The sequence below is a fragment of the Ostrea edulis genome, chromosome 8, assembly GCF_947568905.1.
Source record: "Ostrea edulis chromosome 8, xbOstEdul1.1, whole genome shotgun sequence".
NCBI lineage: Eukaryota > Metazoa > Mollusca > Bivalvia > Ostreida > Ostreidae > Ostrea > Ostrea edulis.
The window spans coordinates 41,517,259-41,532,946 of record NC_079171.1 but is presented as its reverse complement, the minus strand read 5'-3'; the positions used below and the strand labels follow the sequence as shown (position 1 = coordinate 41,532,946).

Here is a 15,688-nt window from a genome sequence, read left to right as displayed (position 1 = left end):
ATGCAAATGTGTCCACGTGATCACACACTCAAAACAGCAATCTAAACAATTTGATACCCAATAATTGTGTGGTTTCTTTCTTTATTTCATCTTCTCAATTTGATAAAAAAAAAAAAAGGAGTATGTCCATTAAAAGTCAATAAGTTTTATTTACTGAGATTCCGATGAATTTGCGGAATGAAAAGACAGGTAGTCAGTCGGGTGATAATGAATTAAAAAAGACAACACAATACATATAAAGATGAAAAATCTTCTGACAATGATTTGATCTTGGTAAAATTGTAACACCCGAGGATAACGAACAATGATCAATTTTATAACTCCTACAAAGTATATAAATCTAAAAGTTAGGCAAACAGGAACCTCAGAATGCGTCATGGGTTGAATAATGTGCCCAGACGTGGAAGCAATAAGCTGAACAAATATCCCCAGCCGACAAAAAGTTATATTCCAAATCAGCTCCAACCAGACTTCGTCGTCAAGTTGGCAACAAGTCATGTTCAGACAGGAGATGCGGCTGTACTAAAAAAAATACTTTATCATTCAGCCTTATCGGATGATTCAGCCTTAACGATTGAGCTTCAGCAAAGTGGCGAGCAGTTGTCTATGTAAGTCTGTGTAATGTTTCCTCAGGATTTAACTGCTTCTAAGGAAGGCATTGGGAAAACATCGGCGTCTTTTCAAAGCATCAGAATTTGGAACATTGGAAGAATATCAAATTTATCACCAAACCAAAATATTATCCGAAGTGCAATCTTCGTATTTTCCATATACACCCAACAAACAATATGAGGTACATTATCATTGCAACAGAAGGTTCGTTTAAAATAGTATGTGCAGTCATTCGCTGTTGAAAAAAAATAATAGTCGTCTCCAAAGAGACACAAAGATGATGCCACCAATGATTCCTCAATTAAACGTAATTTCCTGGCAATCCCAAAGTCGTTGGTAAAACATGACGAGCAGCTATGTCCCCGTCTACTGACGACACAGATGTCTTATATACAAAGAAAAACCCAATCAAAATGAGGTAACCGAAATCGGAGGGGATCACATTACAGGTAAAACTTTGACACTCACTGTCAGAGTCGAGTATTAAATCTGATGATAGATTCAGTATGCAAATTACCCTTTGTGAGAAACATGATAGATTTCCCTAATTTGGTGTTTAATTTTTTACAATCTATCTAAACGAAATGGGTCTACAGAGACTGTCAAGGACAATTATTATTCTGTAGAATTTTCTCGGTTGAAATTAGTTAAACCTTGTGAGAGTAGGTAAGTTGAGTGTCATACCTGCTTTTGTGTATGTTACGGTATGTTCAAGGACGTAGTCAAACGTCTGAGGCAAACAAAACCTTGATGAATGTAGAAGTGGAAATTGGCGTTCGAAGAGATAAACTAAACTGACCACACGATGTCCTTTGACTTCGACATTGTTCTCATATGTGTCCAAATTATTCGTTTTAAGAAGATGTAAAACTTATACGGCACCAATTTTGATGCACCAGATGCGCATTTTGACAAATAATGTCTCTTCAGTGATGCTCAACCGAAATGTTTGAAATCCGAAATAACTATGAAGTTTTAGATGTGTTGGCATCGTTACAATGAAGCATCTCATTGTTAAACTTCAGGAGAGATGAAAGTGTCGAGAATACATGTGTTGTGGAGGTAGCAGGTGTTTTTATGTGTATCATAATGCAAAGAACATAGGCATTGATAAAAAGGGGGTTGTATGACAAGAGAAAATGTTTTATCGAGAAATAAAGCTCATTGAAGCACTGCAGATACCTCCCACTGGAAAACTTACTGAGGCTTTCTAAAGTTTATTAATCGAAACTTATTTATATGTTGTGCACCTTATTTCCTTCCTTAAGATTTGTTACCATTACAATAACAGAGACATTTTCCTGCCAAACCATGGTCCAGAAATCACCGATGGTGTGTTCTTTAGGTCCTAGAAAACAAGAATATAATCGTTATAGGAAAATAATCACTTCTTAAATATTCATTATGATTTATACGTACATGTACATAAACCAACCAGATAGCAACTTTCGATATAGAATAGTAACATTTTTTTAAATAAAAGAAATTGTAGTTGAGGGATGGTACACCTCTAGATATTTATGAGATTTGATATATTTTTCACAAAGATCTACATGTAGTTATGATTTACCTTGAGCTGCGATATATTCTTTATTTCTTTCAGCTCCCTAAAGTGTAAGATTTCACGATAATTGATTTAGATCCAAATTCATAAAACCGACATTTGTATATTCACATCATTTATGAGACTGAAGTGAAATGAATTTCAATGCAATGTGTTGTGTATATTACTTAGTTTTTTACTGCTTATGTACTACTCAAGATTTGATAAGGGTCACTAGGTTATATGTGTATAATTTACCACTAACATAACAAAAGACATAAATTTGACTCAGAAACGTGTTTACTCAGGTTATGAATGAAAATTCATGAACGGCATAAACTTTTGTCAATACGGAATGCTTGAAATCTGATAACAACACCAAAAGGCATTTCATTACAAAAAGTTAACAGCAAACCAGAGAAAGAATTACACAGCTTTTGGGGATAGTCCATCATTACACTTAGTCGATGAAGTGTCAATACCGGGTATAGCCTCCCCTTCCATCAATGACGGCTTGACAATGTCGAGCCACCCTGTCAATAAGCACCTGGAAGTTTCCAATGGGAAGGTTGTTCCACTCTTCCACGATGGCGTTTCCGAGCTCTGCCAAAGACATGGGTTGTGCTCCACGGCGTGAAAGGGCACCTGCAGCATGTTCCATACATGCTCAATCGGGTTCAAGTCCGGCAAGCGCGCTGGCCAGTCCGTACGGACAATTGTCTCCTGCTGAAAGTACTGCTCCACCACCCTAGCGCGATGAGGACGGGCGTTATCATCCATCAGTATGAACTCAGGGCCAACAGCACCAGCGTAGGGTCTGACGTAAACATCGAGGATCTCATCCCGGCACCCCCGTCATTGTTCCTCTCTCCAGGACATGAAGATATGTTCTTCCATCCCTGCTGATTCCACCCCAGACCATGATGGAACCACCACCATAACGGTCATGTTCACTGATGTTGGCATCATGGAAACGTTTACGTTGTCGTCGCCACACTCGGTGCCTCCTGTCTGTAAAGTCCAAACAATATCTGGACTCATCGGTGAACAGAACTTGAATCCAATCGTTCTGTGTCCAAGTGACATGACCTTCAGCCCAGTCCAATCGCTCCCATCGGTGTCGAAAAGTCACAGGGACTCGAACACATGCCCTTCTCCAATTGAGACCTGCATTGTGAAGCCGATTCCGTATCGTCTGAGTGGAAACATTCACCCTCGAGGCCTTCATGAGGTCGTTACGTAGGCTGGTTTCTGTCCCGAAGGGATAGCGTCATGCCTGAAGAGCAACAAAATGGTCTTGACGTTGGGTTGTCGACCTCTGACGACCACCCCATGTCAGTGTGCTGCTGTACCAAAAGTGTGTTGACGGTTTCAGGCCCTGTTTACAACGCTCTGGCTGATGTTTAGTGCATTTGCAACGTCACATTGTGAATAGCCAGCGTCAAGCATTCCAATACATCTGCCCAGTTGTTCTGTCGTCAGGCGACGCCTTACACGTTGAGGAGGCATTGTGTTGATAAACGTAGTGTAAACACTCAAGTGAGTTTGAAATTTTAGAAAGAATCGGACACCGATGCCTGAGTGAAAATCGTGCAATGGTAGTAAAAGCATAAACTGTGATGAGAAACGCCTTTCCCATGGCATGAAATGCACATGCAAGTTTGTTGAAGACGTTTTTGATTTCACTTGGACACAATATTGCCAGTTATGCAGTTATTAATTTTTTAAACAGAAAAATATCTATGATCCTTATCAAATTTTGAGTAGCATATTTGCACTAAATTGACCTATATTGTTTTAGATACCTTTGTGTAAATGATTGAGATACATGTGATCTTGATTGTTCTAAACCTTATATCATTTCAGCAGAAAAATGCCGCAATGGTTGCATCATTGTTTTTCAAGATTATATTAGGAAATTCATTCCTATTATAAATGCACTGAATTTCTTATATTTAGAAAAAAATATTTGGTCAGACAAAATTATATGCTTGTGAATTTTTGTTATACTGGGAACTAGGATTTTGGAATTACTAGCCTATTCTTGTGTGTGCAGATTCGGTTCGGATTTATTGTTCGACTACCGAAAGTTAGTATTTTGTTATATTTTTTCTTTCAAATATGTACACTACATGTAATAGATGTACCCCTGCTCATGATTCAAAATGTAGTACAATCGTTCGTTAAAATCAGCAACATTTCAATAGTTATTTATCATCACATACAGAGATACAAACAGATAACTCAACTTGTGATCCCGTTTTCTTACCTCAATGTAATTGGCATTAATGTAATCCGCTCTCGTTTTCAGAATTATCCTTGAATGGTCATCTGTTATCAGTAACAACACTTCGTTATAGACATATATGTATTATCAAAAGAGTGTTAACGTTACCATACAAGAGCTGCACTGAGCTGGAAAAAAAAATAACTACAAGAAAGTTTAACCCCTATCAACACCATGAACCTGATGAAAGTGACTTCAGGTAGGTTCCATAAAGTAGGTTCCATAAAAGAAGAGTAAAACCATGTAATTATTCTACAATCCCCATAGGGTTTAAAGATTGAACAACCATGAAATTTAGCTAGTGTTTGGTTTAAAACAATCATGCTGTTCCTGGATTATTTCTACATGCAAATACTATGATAGAAATATTATGAATGAAATTATGCATAACATCTGACGTGTATTAAATACTGCAATTGATCTATTTTAGTGGGTAACCGAGTCAGATTTTGCGCGCACGTTGTAGAGATGAAATGGAACAGGTTTGTTTCATATACCGTCATTGATTTTGTACGGGTGAGTGATGAAGTTACATTGGTGGCGCAGGAATGATTTACAAAATCTAGTAACTATATAATGTGATATTGATCACTGTTCGTTATCTTCACCTTACATAGACACAGTCCAAAACGAAACAGCTTCCATTACATAAGCTTCAAACAATGAGCGCTTTATTATTAAAGCTACATTTAATGAGCAAGGGTTAGTTGCTCAAACGTTTGTCAAGTTTAAGTGACAGTTACATTCAAGTGAATGCTATATGAATGTTTAAGCTGAAGGCTAGTTAGGCGTCAGTTAAAGTTGACTAACCCTCTTGCAACTGCGTCCAGGTTATGTACAAAATATGAGAGATTAAAAATCACGATTGCTGGACAGAAATGACAGGTGACTAGAAGGTATCGAAACCCATCACTTACATGGAAAGGTCGTTTTAAACCTGTTCTTAACGATATTCTCTCCCTTCTTTCCAGCTTCACATGGATACTGCTCTCCATAGGGTAAAGTCTGTAAAAAAAAAAAAAGCGTTTACCGCAACGTTATTGATATCTTAGCAAGGTCCATATCTTAGCGTGTCTAGGCGCTTATACAGGAAAGCTTATTCATATTTCAACCATTACCATGAAGTACCATCTCTGATGGGACATATTTATCAAGACAAACTAGTGACAAACAACTTGATGGCATAGGGGTTTCAACAGTCTCAATTAAAGTCAGCATTTCTCATATTTTATGATCATTGTAACGATCTAGTTCGCAAATACAACCTATCATTTGGGTCTGACGTGTTTCATGCCGATTGTTAGATCGTTCTTGGCACACTGATTTTTACTATGGATAAATCAGTTTACCTGATCAGAATATAGGGTTCTTGGCGTATGTGACCGGTCGACAGGGGATGCGTACTCCTACTAGACACCTGCTCACACCACTGTTGTGTCCAAGGGGTCTGTGTTTGCCCAACTATTTATTTTGTATTAGGAGTTATGAGATTGATCGCAGTTCGTTATGTTGACCTTATATAGTGAACGAATAGAAAATAAAATTGGGAAAAACACGGACCTCTTTACATAGAAGAGGTTGGAGCATGTGCTTAGGAGGCGTAAGTATCCCCTGCCGACCGTTCACACCCATCGAGAGCCCTATGTCTTGATAAGGTAAACGGAGTAATCCGTAGTCAAATCAGTGTGTCAAGAACGGTCCAACTACGGTATGAAACACGTCAGACAGCACTTTAACCAATTATATTTTGTCTTGCTAAACTATATCATTGTTACGTTTCTCACAAAGCGAATACCATTATCATACATATATCGATTAACCTTGCAGGGGTGAAAAAATAAGCGTCGGTTCAAAATAGTTAAATCAAAATCATCCAAATATGTGATAGGTATAATTTCTTTTGAAATATATGTTTTGAAATATTTCAGAGGGATACTTTTTCGATTTGAATTTGTAATAGCAAAAATCTCATGTTACATCATCTTCAAAATCTTGAAATTCTTTTGTAGACTTACTGCGTACTCTCGTTGAAATCCATCATCATTGTTCTTTCTTTTCTCAGCAATTTTTGACTCCAGTTGATCCAAGGGTATATCTGGTATGATCATCTCATTTAAATACGCGTCTCCGTAAGGATTTTCTGAGTGAATCAACTCGTCCTCATCAACCTCAGCCTCGTAGCTTTTCTTTGGACCAATGAGTGGTTTCTTGTTCTCTGAATTCATATATACGATTTCTCGGTCTTTCGAAGATGGACGTTTTTCGTCAAGACTACTAAAGTCTTCTCGGAAGTTATCTTTCTTGGCTGCAATTACAAATAAAAAGTCGTGTTCATTTTTTGTATGTTTTAATATAATGTTTTGTACATTATTTACTCTAAAAAGGATATCTTGAAAACAATTCCGGTTTAAAGTGTGTAGAAAAAAACATTTTTTTCAAGTTGCACATATAATTATTCCTATCATTTACATCCCTGTACTTTTTTAATAACTAAGTATAAATATAAATGCCTAGTGGTCAGGTTTGTGAATTCTCAACTGGGATGTCAATGGTTACATTCTAAGATGTTTAGCAAGGATATGAATTCCCCTCGCCAAGCGTTCGAGAGTGGAAGTGAAAGTCACAGATATCTCAGCATGACTTTTCAAAATCGGATATCTTTGTGTTTTGTTAGCATTGGTGGGATAAAGAACCACCATTGCTATCACCTTCAAAGCCATGTATGGGCCAAAATTGTTAGACTTCTCCAACATGTGGAGCATAAGATACCAAACATGCATCATTACACAATCACAAATACTAGCAGGATATATCTTTAGCAGTGTTAAGAAATCGAAGGGTCTTTTTCTCGTGTGGATCCGTGTTAGAATAGGTTTTCAGTACTACTTGCTTGTCGTAAGAGACGAACAAATGGGGTGGTCCTTTGGATGAGATCGCAAAAGCCGAGGCCCCGTGTTACAGCAAGTGAGGCACGATAAAGATAAATCTTTGCCCAAAGGCTGTAAGTGCCAAACACAGGCCTAATTTTTCGGCTTTCCACCGGCAGTGCTGACGTCTTAATAGGAATGAAATATTCTCAAGTGGGACGTTAAACAATATACAGCCAACCAGCTTTTACAGATAACCTAAAAACGATTGACAGTATCAGTTTTTCACTTACACTGTGCGGCGCTTTGTGTCTTCCTTCCTTGTTCCCGTGATCTATATCTGAAATAATACGAACGAAGAGGATATAACTGAAGATAGGAATTTAATAACTGTAGGTGTCTATGAAATATTTAACATTCCCATCATGCATGATCTATATGATACCCCATTCCTTTAGTAGAAGACACATTAAGTTTTAAATATATTTGTATCCATATTTCATGGGAAGTGGAATGAGTAAATGATTACACTCACAATTGACATTATATGAAAAAGTAAACCGCTTGATTCGAATTTCCTCATATTGCAATAATTTCAGATATCATGTTCAGAGTCTTGTTTCTCCTTTCATTGGTCCTTTTGTCATTACCAACGTTCTTTATACGATATAAACAAAGTTACAGTTCAGTTCCGCTTTATGACGACCTAGGAAGGGCGCCATAATACGATAAACTGTTCTGTTTACATATCTTTCCTTGGGCTAGCGACATGTGAAATCCTATATTCTTCAGAAAATATCAAACTCAATTTACTAAGTAAATTTAAACTGTATGAAAGCAACACGCATTGTATACCATATAGAGTAAATTAGATCAGTTTACAATATTTTATAAACTGTTTCGCATATATATGATTGCTTGATTTGCTTAATATTTCATTCATACGAAAGGAAATCATTGCCAATGAAGGGTTGTAAAGTGTAGGCTTTTGTTCAGCGCTTACGGCCTTTGAACCTAATGTGATACGGGACCTCGTATTCTGCGGTATCATCCGAAGGACCACCCCATTTAGTCGTCTCTTACGACAAACAACTGAGGTCCTATTTTACCCGGATCCCCCGTGAGATGCACCTAGCCGAATCCTAAAATGAGGATGTAGAGGGATTTACCACGGGCTATATTCCATGCACCCTGAAACCGCAGGCCACATGACGTATAAAATACAACCAAGGATAACCTCGCAAGAAATTGAGGGTTGTTTGAAAACTAGACATGATTTATCAATTGTATATTGTCCCTATCGATAATATTTGCACTCATATGGATACGTCACCATTGCCGATGAAGAGCTACAAAACATAGGCCTATGCTAGCGCTTACGACCTTTAAGCAGATTGGGTGTTCTTTATCGTGCAACACCTGCTGTGGTACACATGGCCTCGGTTTTAACAATCTCATCCGAATGACCGCCCCATTGTATAGCATATTAAAATCAATGGGGGAGGGGTAATATGATACGGGGTTTTGGGATATATTTTGCATTATGGTACTCTTTGTTTAACATATGTTTTAATTTATTGCATTTCAAAGATACATGTAGGTCAAGGAAGTTTTTATACCTTGCCTATGTATGGCAGAAATTCCGATACATTAATATCCTACGATAAAAACTTTGATATATTCATTTACTACATTGGTAAAAATTAAATAATTACTATGAAAGTAATACTATGAAATATTTGATACATCATTTTACTACAGTAGAAAACTTGATATATTGATTTACCATGATAAAAAGTTTGATACTCTTATTATTACGAGTGGATATTATCTATCTGCTAAGGAATATTGGATTTTCAACAGAATGCTTACCATTTCTAAAGATACATCTCTCTATTGTATACATATATTCTACTTGCAGCAAAATTTGTATATTGTTTTATACACCAGCTGTAATGTAGACACGAGGAACAGTGATTACCTTCTCAGCACCCAAAATATAATAACAACCAGTAGACAAGCTGATAGCACGCCGACAACACCACCTATGATAGGCCCTAGATTGTTATCTTCATGTGTACCTTTCTGTTCTTGCGTCTGAAAAACAAATCTTAAATGTTGAACATACTCTCAACAAAAAACAATACTATTTTCAATATATTTAGAATTATGAATAATGACATTGATCCCGGGACTGAATTACGTTTTCAACAGTTTATTTTTGCTCCAATCCAAAATTGATCAGTTTATACACAGATTACCAGTCAGAATATTAGTTGAACAGCTAAAAGGTTCATAACAGGATTAGAGGCAGTGTCAATTCTTAGAACAACTTTCAATTTATCATTTGAATCGCATTTTGAGATTTGGTAAATGTCACGAATATCTAGCAGGATTAACAAACGTTTTCAAATGTAAATTTTGATTTTATCGCCATTGTCTCGTTTATTTGATGTTTTGATATTACTCGCAATTTCTCACCGTCTGCTTTTCAAAACACTCTCCGTTAAAGGAATTGCAGGTTTGATTGACACATTCTGTACTGCAGTTCTTCTCGCAGTTATATCCATAGTACTGTGGTTCACATTCTGAAATATTTTGTAACATTGTTTTAATATCTGATTTATAAAAAGACGTACCACATTTCTAAGAGAATAACACTTTCCATTTTGCAAGATATAGTGATGAATGTTCATCACTTTGTTTTACCTTCTTGGCATAATTGTTCTTTAAACCCTTCGTCACATCCTTTGAAGCAAGTGCCATTCACGTGATCACATATCTCATTGTTGTAACAATTACCACATGTCTGGATGCAATTTTCACCATACTTGTTCCCGGAGCATACTATAAATCAACGGTAAAAGCAAATTATTACACAATACATATCAATATAAAAATGCAATCTCGTGTCAGCGAATTGATTATTGGAACTCTGCATATTGATTATTTAGCGTCTGGCAGTATCATTCCGTAATGTAACTATTGTTCGAGTGACAATGAAAGGGATATTAATAATTGGCTGGTGACAGAGATTAAGGAAGTATATATTGTTTAATGTCCCTCTCGATAATATTCACCCGTATGGAATTGAAGGGTGACCACAGCACGTAACCTATAAATCGCCAATTTCTTTCTGATAACCCGCTAGATAAATCATTGACAATTAAGAGTAAAATAAGTACTCCGAAAAGACATTTTCTAGAAACTAATACTGGGATACCTTTTTAACGGAGAAGGTGCGCTTAGCATATGTGGCCTAGTAAAATAAAAAAAATAATATAGTAGAATATGCCACACTTTTACCTATCAAAGTCATTTGGGGGTAACACCCTCTCTTCAAATATACAAACGAAATGGCGCCAGATCGTTGCATAGTAGAATAATACGCTCCCGAATTTACCTGGATCGCTATTTATTAGCCAAAACTTTATTTACATTTGTTAATATTTTGATATGAGTACATTCAAGGCGATGGACGATATATGCGTGTGTTAAACGAAATACTTCGATTAATGACAAGAGGCCCATGGGCCACATCACTCACCTTAGTCACCTTGCCCCATATCTGAAGACGTTCCATATATATTTGCATTTAAAACCTTAGACCCTATTATGACCCCACTTAGCCCTGGAGGCCACGAGTTTTGCAAACTTGAATACACTCTGCATCAGAAAGCTACCATGTAAATGTCAGCATTTTTGGCTCAATGGTTCTTGAGAACAATATTTTTAAAGATTTTCCCTATATTTGTATGTAAAACGTTGACCCCCCTCCCACTTGTGGCCCCATCCTATCCCCCGGGAGCCATAATTTGAACAAACTTGAATCTGCACTTTGTCAGAAACTTTTCTTGTAAATATCAGCTTTTCTGACTCAGTAGTTATTGAGAAGAATATTTTAACTATATATTTTTATGTAAAACTTTGATCCCCTTTTGGCCCCATACGACCCCTGGGGGCCATGATTAACACAAACTTGAATCTGCATTATGTCAGGAAGCTTTCATGTAAACCTCAGCTTTTCTGGCTGAGTGGTTCTTGAGAAGAAGATTTTTTTTAAAGTTTTCCCCTATATATTTGTATGTAAAACTGTTATCCCCCTTGTGACTCCATCATACCCCTGGGGGCCATGATTTGAACAAACTTGAATCTGCACTATGTCAGAGGGTTCTCTTGTAAAAATCAGCTTTTCTGGCACAGCGGTTCTTGAGAAGAAGATTTTAAAGCATTTTTCAGATAAAGTTAAATGTTAAGTTTTGATCCCCATTGAGGCCCCATCCTACCCCCAGGGCCCAATGATTTGAACAAACTTGAATAAGAATTATGTCAGGAAGCTTTTATGTAAATCTCAGCTGTTCTATCTTGTGGTTCTTGAGAAGAATATTTTTTCTATATATTTATATGTAAAACTTTGATCCCCTATTGTGCCCCATCCATCCCCCGGGGCCCATGATTTAAATAAACTTGAATCTGCATTATGTCAGGAAGTTTTCATGTAAATCTCAGCTTTTCTGGCTTAGTGATTCTTGAGAAGAAGATTTTTAAAGTGTTCCCCTATATATTTGTATGTAAAACTTTGCCTCCCCCCCTTGTGGCCCCATCCTACCCCTGGGGGCCATAGTTTGAACAACCTTGAATCTGCACTATGTCAGAAAGTTTTCATGTAATAATCAGCTTTTCTGGCTCAGTGGTTCTTGAGAAGATTTTTAAAGATTTTTTCGTGTATGTCTGTATGTAAAATTTTGATCCCATATTATGGCCCTATCCTAACCCCGGGGTCCAGGATTTCAACAAACTTGAATCTGCATTATGTCAGGGAGCTTTCATGTAAATCTCAACTTTTCTGGCTTAGTGGTTCTTGAGAAGAAGATTTTTAAATTTTTTTCCTATGTATTTGCTTGTGAAGCTTTGATCAACCCTTGTGACCCCGTCCTTACCCCAGGCGCCATGATTTGAACAAACTTGAATCTGCACTATATCAGAGAGTTTTCGTGTAAAAATCAGCTTTTCTGGCTCAGTGGTTCTTGAAAAGAAGATTTTTCCAGATTGTTCCTATGTTTTTGTATGTAAAATTTGAACCCGTATTGTGGTCCCAAACAAGCCCTGGGGCCCATGATGTGTACAAACTTAAATCTACGTTATGTCAGGAAGCTTTCATGTAAATCTCAGCATTTCTAGCCTAGTGGTTCTTGAGAAGAATATTTTTAAAGTTTCCCCCAATATATTTGCATGTAAAATTTTGATCCACCTTTGTGTCCCCATCTTATCCTCAGGGACCATGGTTTCCACAAACTTGAATCTGCACTATAACAGAAAGATTTCTTTTCAAAATCAGCTTTTCTGGCTCCCTGGATCTTGAGAAAAATACTTTAAAAGATTTTTCCTATTTGTCTGTATGTAAAACTCCCCTATTTTGGCCCAATCCGACCACCGGGGCCCATAATTTGAAAAAACTTGAATCTGAATTATCTTAGGAAGGTTTCACGTAAATCTCAGCTTTTCTGACTAAGTGGTTCTTGAGAAGATTTTTAAAGTGTGTCCCGAAACTTTCATCCCCTTGTGGCCCCATCCTATTCCCGGTGTCCATGATTTGAACAAACTTGAATCAGCACCATATCTGAAAGTTTTCATGTAAAATCCAGCTTTTCTGGCTCGGTGGTTCTTAAGACAAAGATTTTTAAAGATATTTCCAATTTATCTGTATGTAAAACTTTGATCCCCTATTGCGCCCCATCCAACCACGGGGCACATGATTTGAACAAACTTAAATCTGGATTATATCAGGAAGCTTTCTTGTAAATATCAGCTTTTCTGGCTTAGTGGTTCATGAGAAAAAGATTTTTAATGTGTTTCCCTATATATTTGTCTCTATAACCTTGATACTTGTTCTGGCCCCATCCTATCCCCGGGGGGCATGATTTGAACAAACTTGAATCTGCACCATGTCATAAAGTTTTCATATAAAATCCAGCTTTTCTGGCTCAGTGGTTCTTAAGACGAAGATTTTGAAGACATTTCGTACTCATTTGTATGTAAAACTTTGGTCCCCTATTGTGCCCCATTCAACCCCGGGGCACATGATTTGAACAAACTTAAATCTGGATTATATCAGAAAGCTTTCATGTAAATCACAGGTTTTGTGTCTTAGTGGTTCTTGAGAAGAAGATTTTTAAAGATATTTCCTATTGAGTTGTATGTAATACTTTGATCCCCTATTGTGCACATGATTTGAACAAACTTAAAACTGGATTATATCAGGAAGCTATCTTGTAAATATCAGCTTTTCTGGCTCTGTGGTTCTTGAGAAGAAGATTTTTTAATAATTATCCCTATATATTCGAATGTAAAATTTGAACCCCCTTTGTGGCCCTATTCTACACCCGTGTGCCATGATTTGAACAAACTTGAATCTGCACTTTGTCAGAAAGTGTTCATGTAAATTTTAACATTTCTGGTTCCGTGGTTCTTGAGAAGAAGATTTTTAAAGATTTTTCCTATATATTTGTATGTGAAATTTTGATCCGCTATTGTGGACTCATCCAACCCCCGTTGGCCATGATTTGAACAAACTTGAATCTGCACTATGTCAGAAAGTTTTCATGTAAAATCCAGCTTTTGTGGCTTAGTGGTTCTTGCGAAGAAGATTTTAAAAGTTTTCCCAATATATTTGTATGTAAAACTTTGATCCCCCTTGTGACCCTATCCTATCCCCGGGGGCCATGATTTGAACAAACTTGAATCTGCACCATGTCAGAAAGTTTTCATCTAAATTTTAACATTTCTGGCTCCATGGTTCTTGAGAAGAAGATTTTTAAAGATCAAGCTATCATGCAAATCTCAGCTTTTCTGTCTCAGTGGTTCTTGAGAAGAAGATTTTCCATGTATATTTGTATGTAAAACTTTGACCCACCCCCCCCCCCTTTGTGACCCCATCCTACCCCCGGGGGCCATGATTTGAACAAACTTGAATCTGCATTATGTCAGAAAGTTTTCATGTTAAAATAAGCTTTTCTGGCTCCGTGGTGCTTGAGAAGAAGATTTTTAAAGTGGGTCCCTATATATTTGTATGTAAAGTTTTGATCCCCTATTGTGGCCCCATCTAACCCCCGGGTCCATGATTTGAACAAACTTAAATCTGCATTATGACAGGAAGCTTTCATGTAAATCTTAGCTTTTCTGGCTTAGTGGTTCTTGAGAAGAAGATTTTTAAAGTTTTTCTCGATATATTTGTATGCAAAACTTTGACCCCCTTGTGGCCCCCTCCTCTACCAGGGGGCCATGATTTGAACAAACTTGAATCTACACCATGTCAGAAAGTTTTCATGTAAAATCCAGCTTTTCTGCCTCAGTGGTTGTTAAGACGAAGAGTTTTAGAGATATTTCCTATTTATTTGTATGTAAAACTTTGATCCTCTATTGTGGCCCAATTCAACCCCGGGTCACATGATTTGAACAAACTTAAATCTGGATTATATCAGGAAGCTTTCATGCAAATCTCAGCTTTTCTGGCTTAGTGGTTCATGAGAAGAAGATTTTTAAAGTTTTTCCCTATATATTTGTATCTATAAATTTGATACCTGTTGTGGCCCCAAACCTATCCCCGGGGGCCATGATTTGAACAAACTTGAATCTGCACCATGTCAGAAAGTTTTCATGTAAAATCCAGCCTTTCTGGCTCAGTGGTTCTTAAGACGAAGATTTTGAAGACATTTCCTATTCATTTGTATGTAAAACGTTGATACCCTAGTGTGTCCCATTCAACCCCGGGGCACATGATTTCAACAAACTTAAATCTGGATTATATCAGGAAGCTTTCATGTAAATCTCAGCTTTTCTGGCTAAGTGGTTCTTGAGAAGAAGATTTTTAACGATATTTCCTAGTTATTTGATCCCTTATTGTGCCCCATCGAACTCCAGGGCACATGATTTGAACAAACTTAAATCTGGATTATATCAGGAAGCTTTCTTGTAAATATCAGCTTTTCTGGCTCAATGGTTCTTAAGACGAAGATTTTGAAGATATTTCGTACTCATTTGTATGTAAAACTTTGGTCCCCTATTGTGCCCCATTCAACCCCGGGGCACATGATTTGAACAAACTTAAATCTGGATTATATCAGGAAGCTTTCATGTAAATCACAGGTTTTGTGTCTTAGTGGTTCTTGAGAAGAAGATTTTTAAAGATATTTCCTATTGAGTTGTATGTAATACTTTGATCCCCTATTGTGCACATGATTTGAACAAACTTAAAACTGGATTATATCAGGAAGCTATCTTGTAAATATCAGCTTTTCTGGCTCTGTGGTTCTTGAGAAGAAGATTTTTTAATAATTATCCCTATATATTCGAATGTAAAATTTGAACCCCCTTTGTGGC

General features: G+C 37.0%; 1 protein-coding gene across 1 annotated transcript in view; it reads right to left on the bottom strand.

Moving 5' to 3' along the window:
- LOC125663233 (receptor-type tyrosine-protein phosphatase epsilon-like) overlaps positions 1 to 15,688 on the bottom strand; it is a 50,705-nt gene that overhangs the window by 20,200 nt on the left and 14,817 nt on the right. The window contains exons 5-13 of the mRNA XM_056146118.1: positions 10,019 to 10,156; positions 9,791 to 9,897; positions 9,291 to 9,406; positions 7,603 to 7,649; positions 6,458 to 6,747; positions 5,360 to 5,447; positions 4,425 to 4,486; positions 2,183 to 2,219; positions 1,863 to 1,960 (exon numbers count right to left, since the gene is read on the bottom strand). Coding sequence (XP_056002093.1) covers positions 1,863 to 1,960; positions 2,183 to 2,219; positions 4,425 to 4,486; positions 5,360 to 5,447; positions 6,458 to 6,747; positions 7,603 to 7,649; positions 9,291 to 9,406; positions 9,791 to 9,897; positions 10,019 to 10,156 — 983 coding nt within the window. The remainder of the gene's footprint in view (positions 1 to 1,862; positions 1,961 to 2,182; positions 2,220 to 4,424; positions 4,487 to 5,359; positions 5,448 to 6,457; positions 6,748 to 7,602; positions 7,650 to 9,290; positions 9,407 to 9,790; positions 9,898 to 10,018; positions 10,157 to 15,688) is intronic.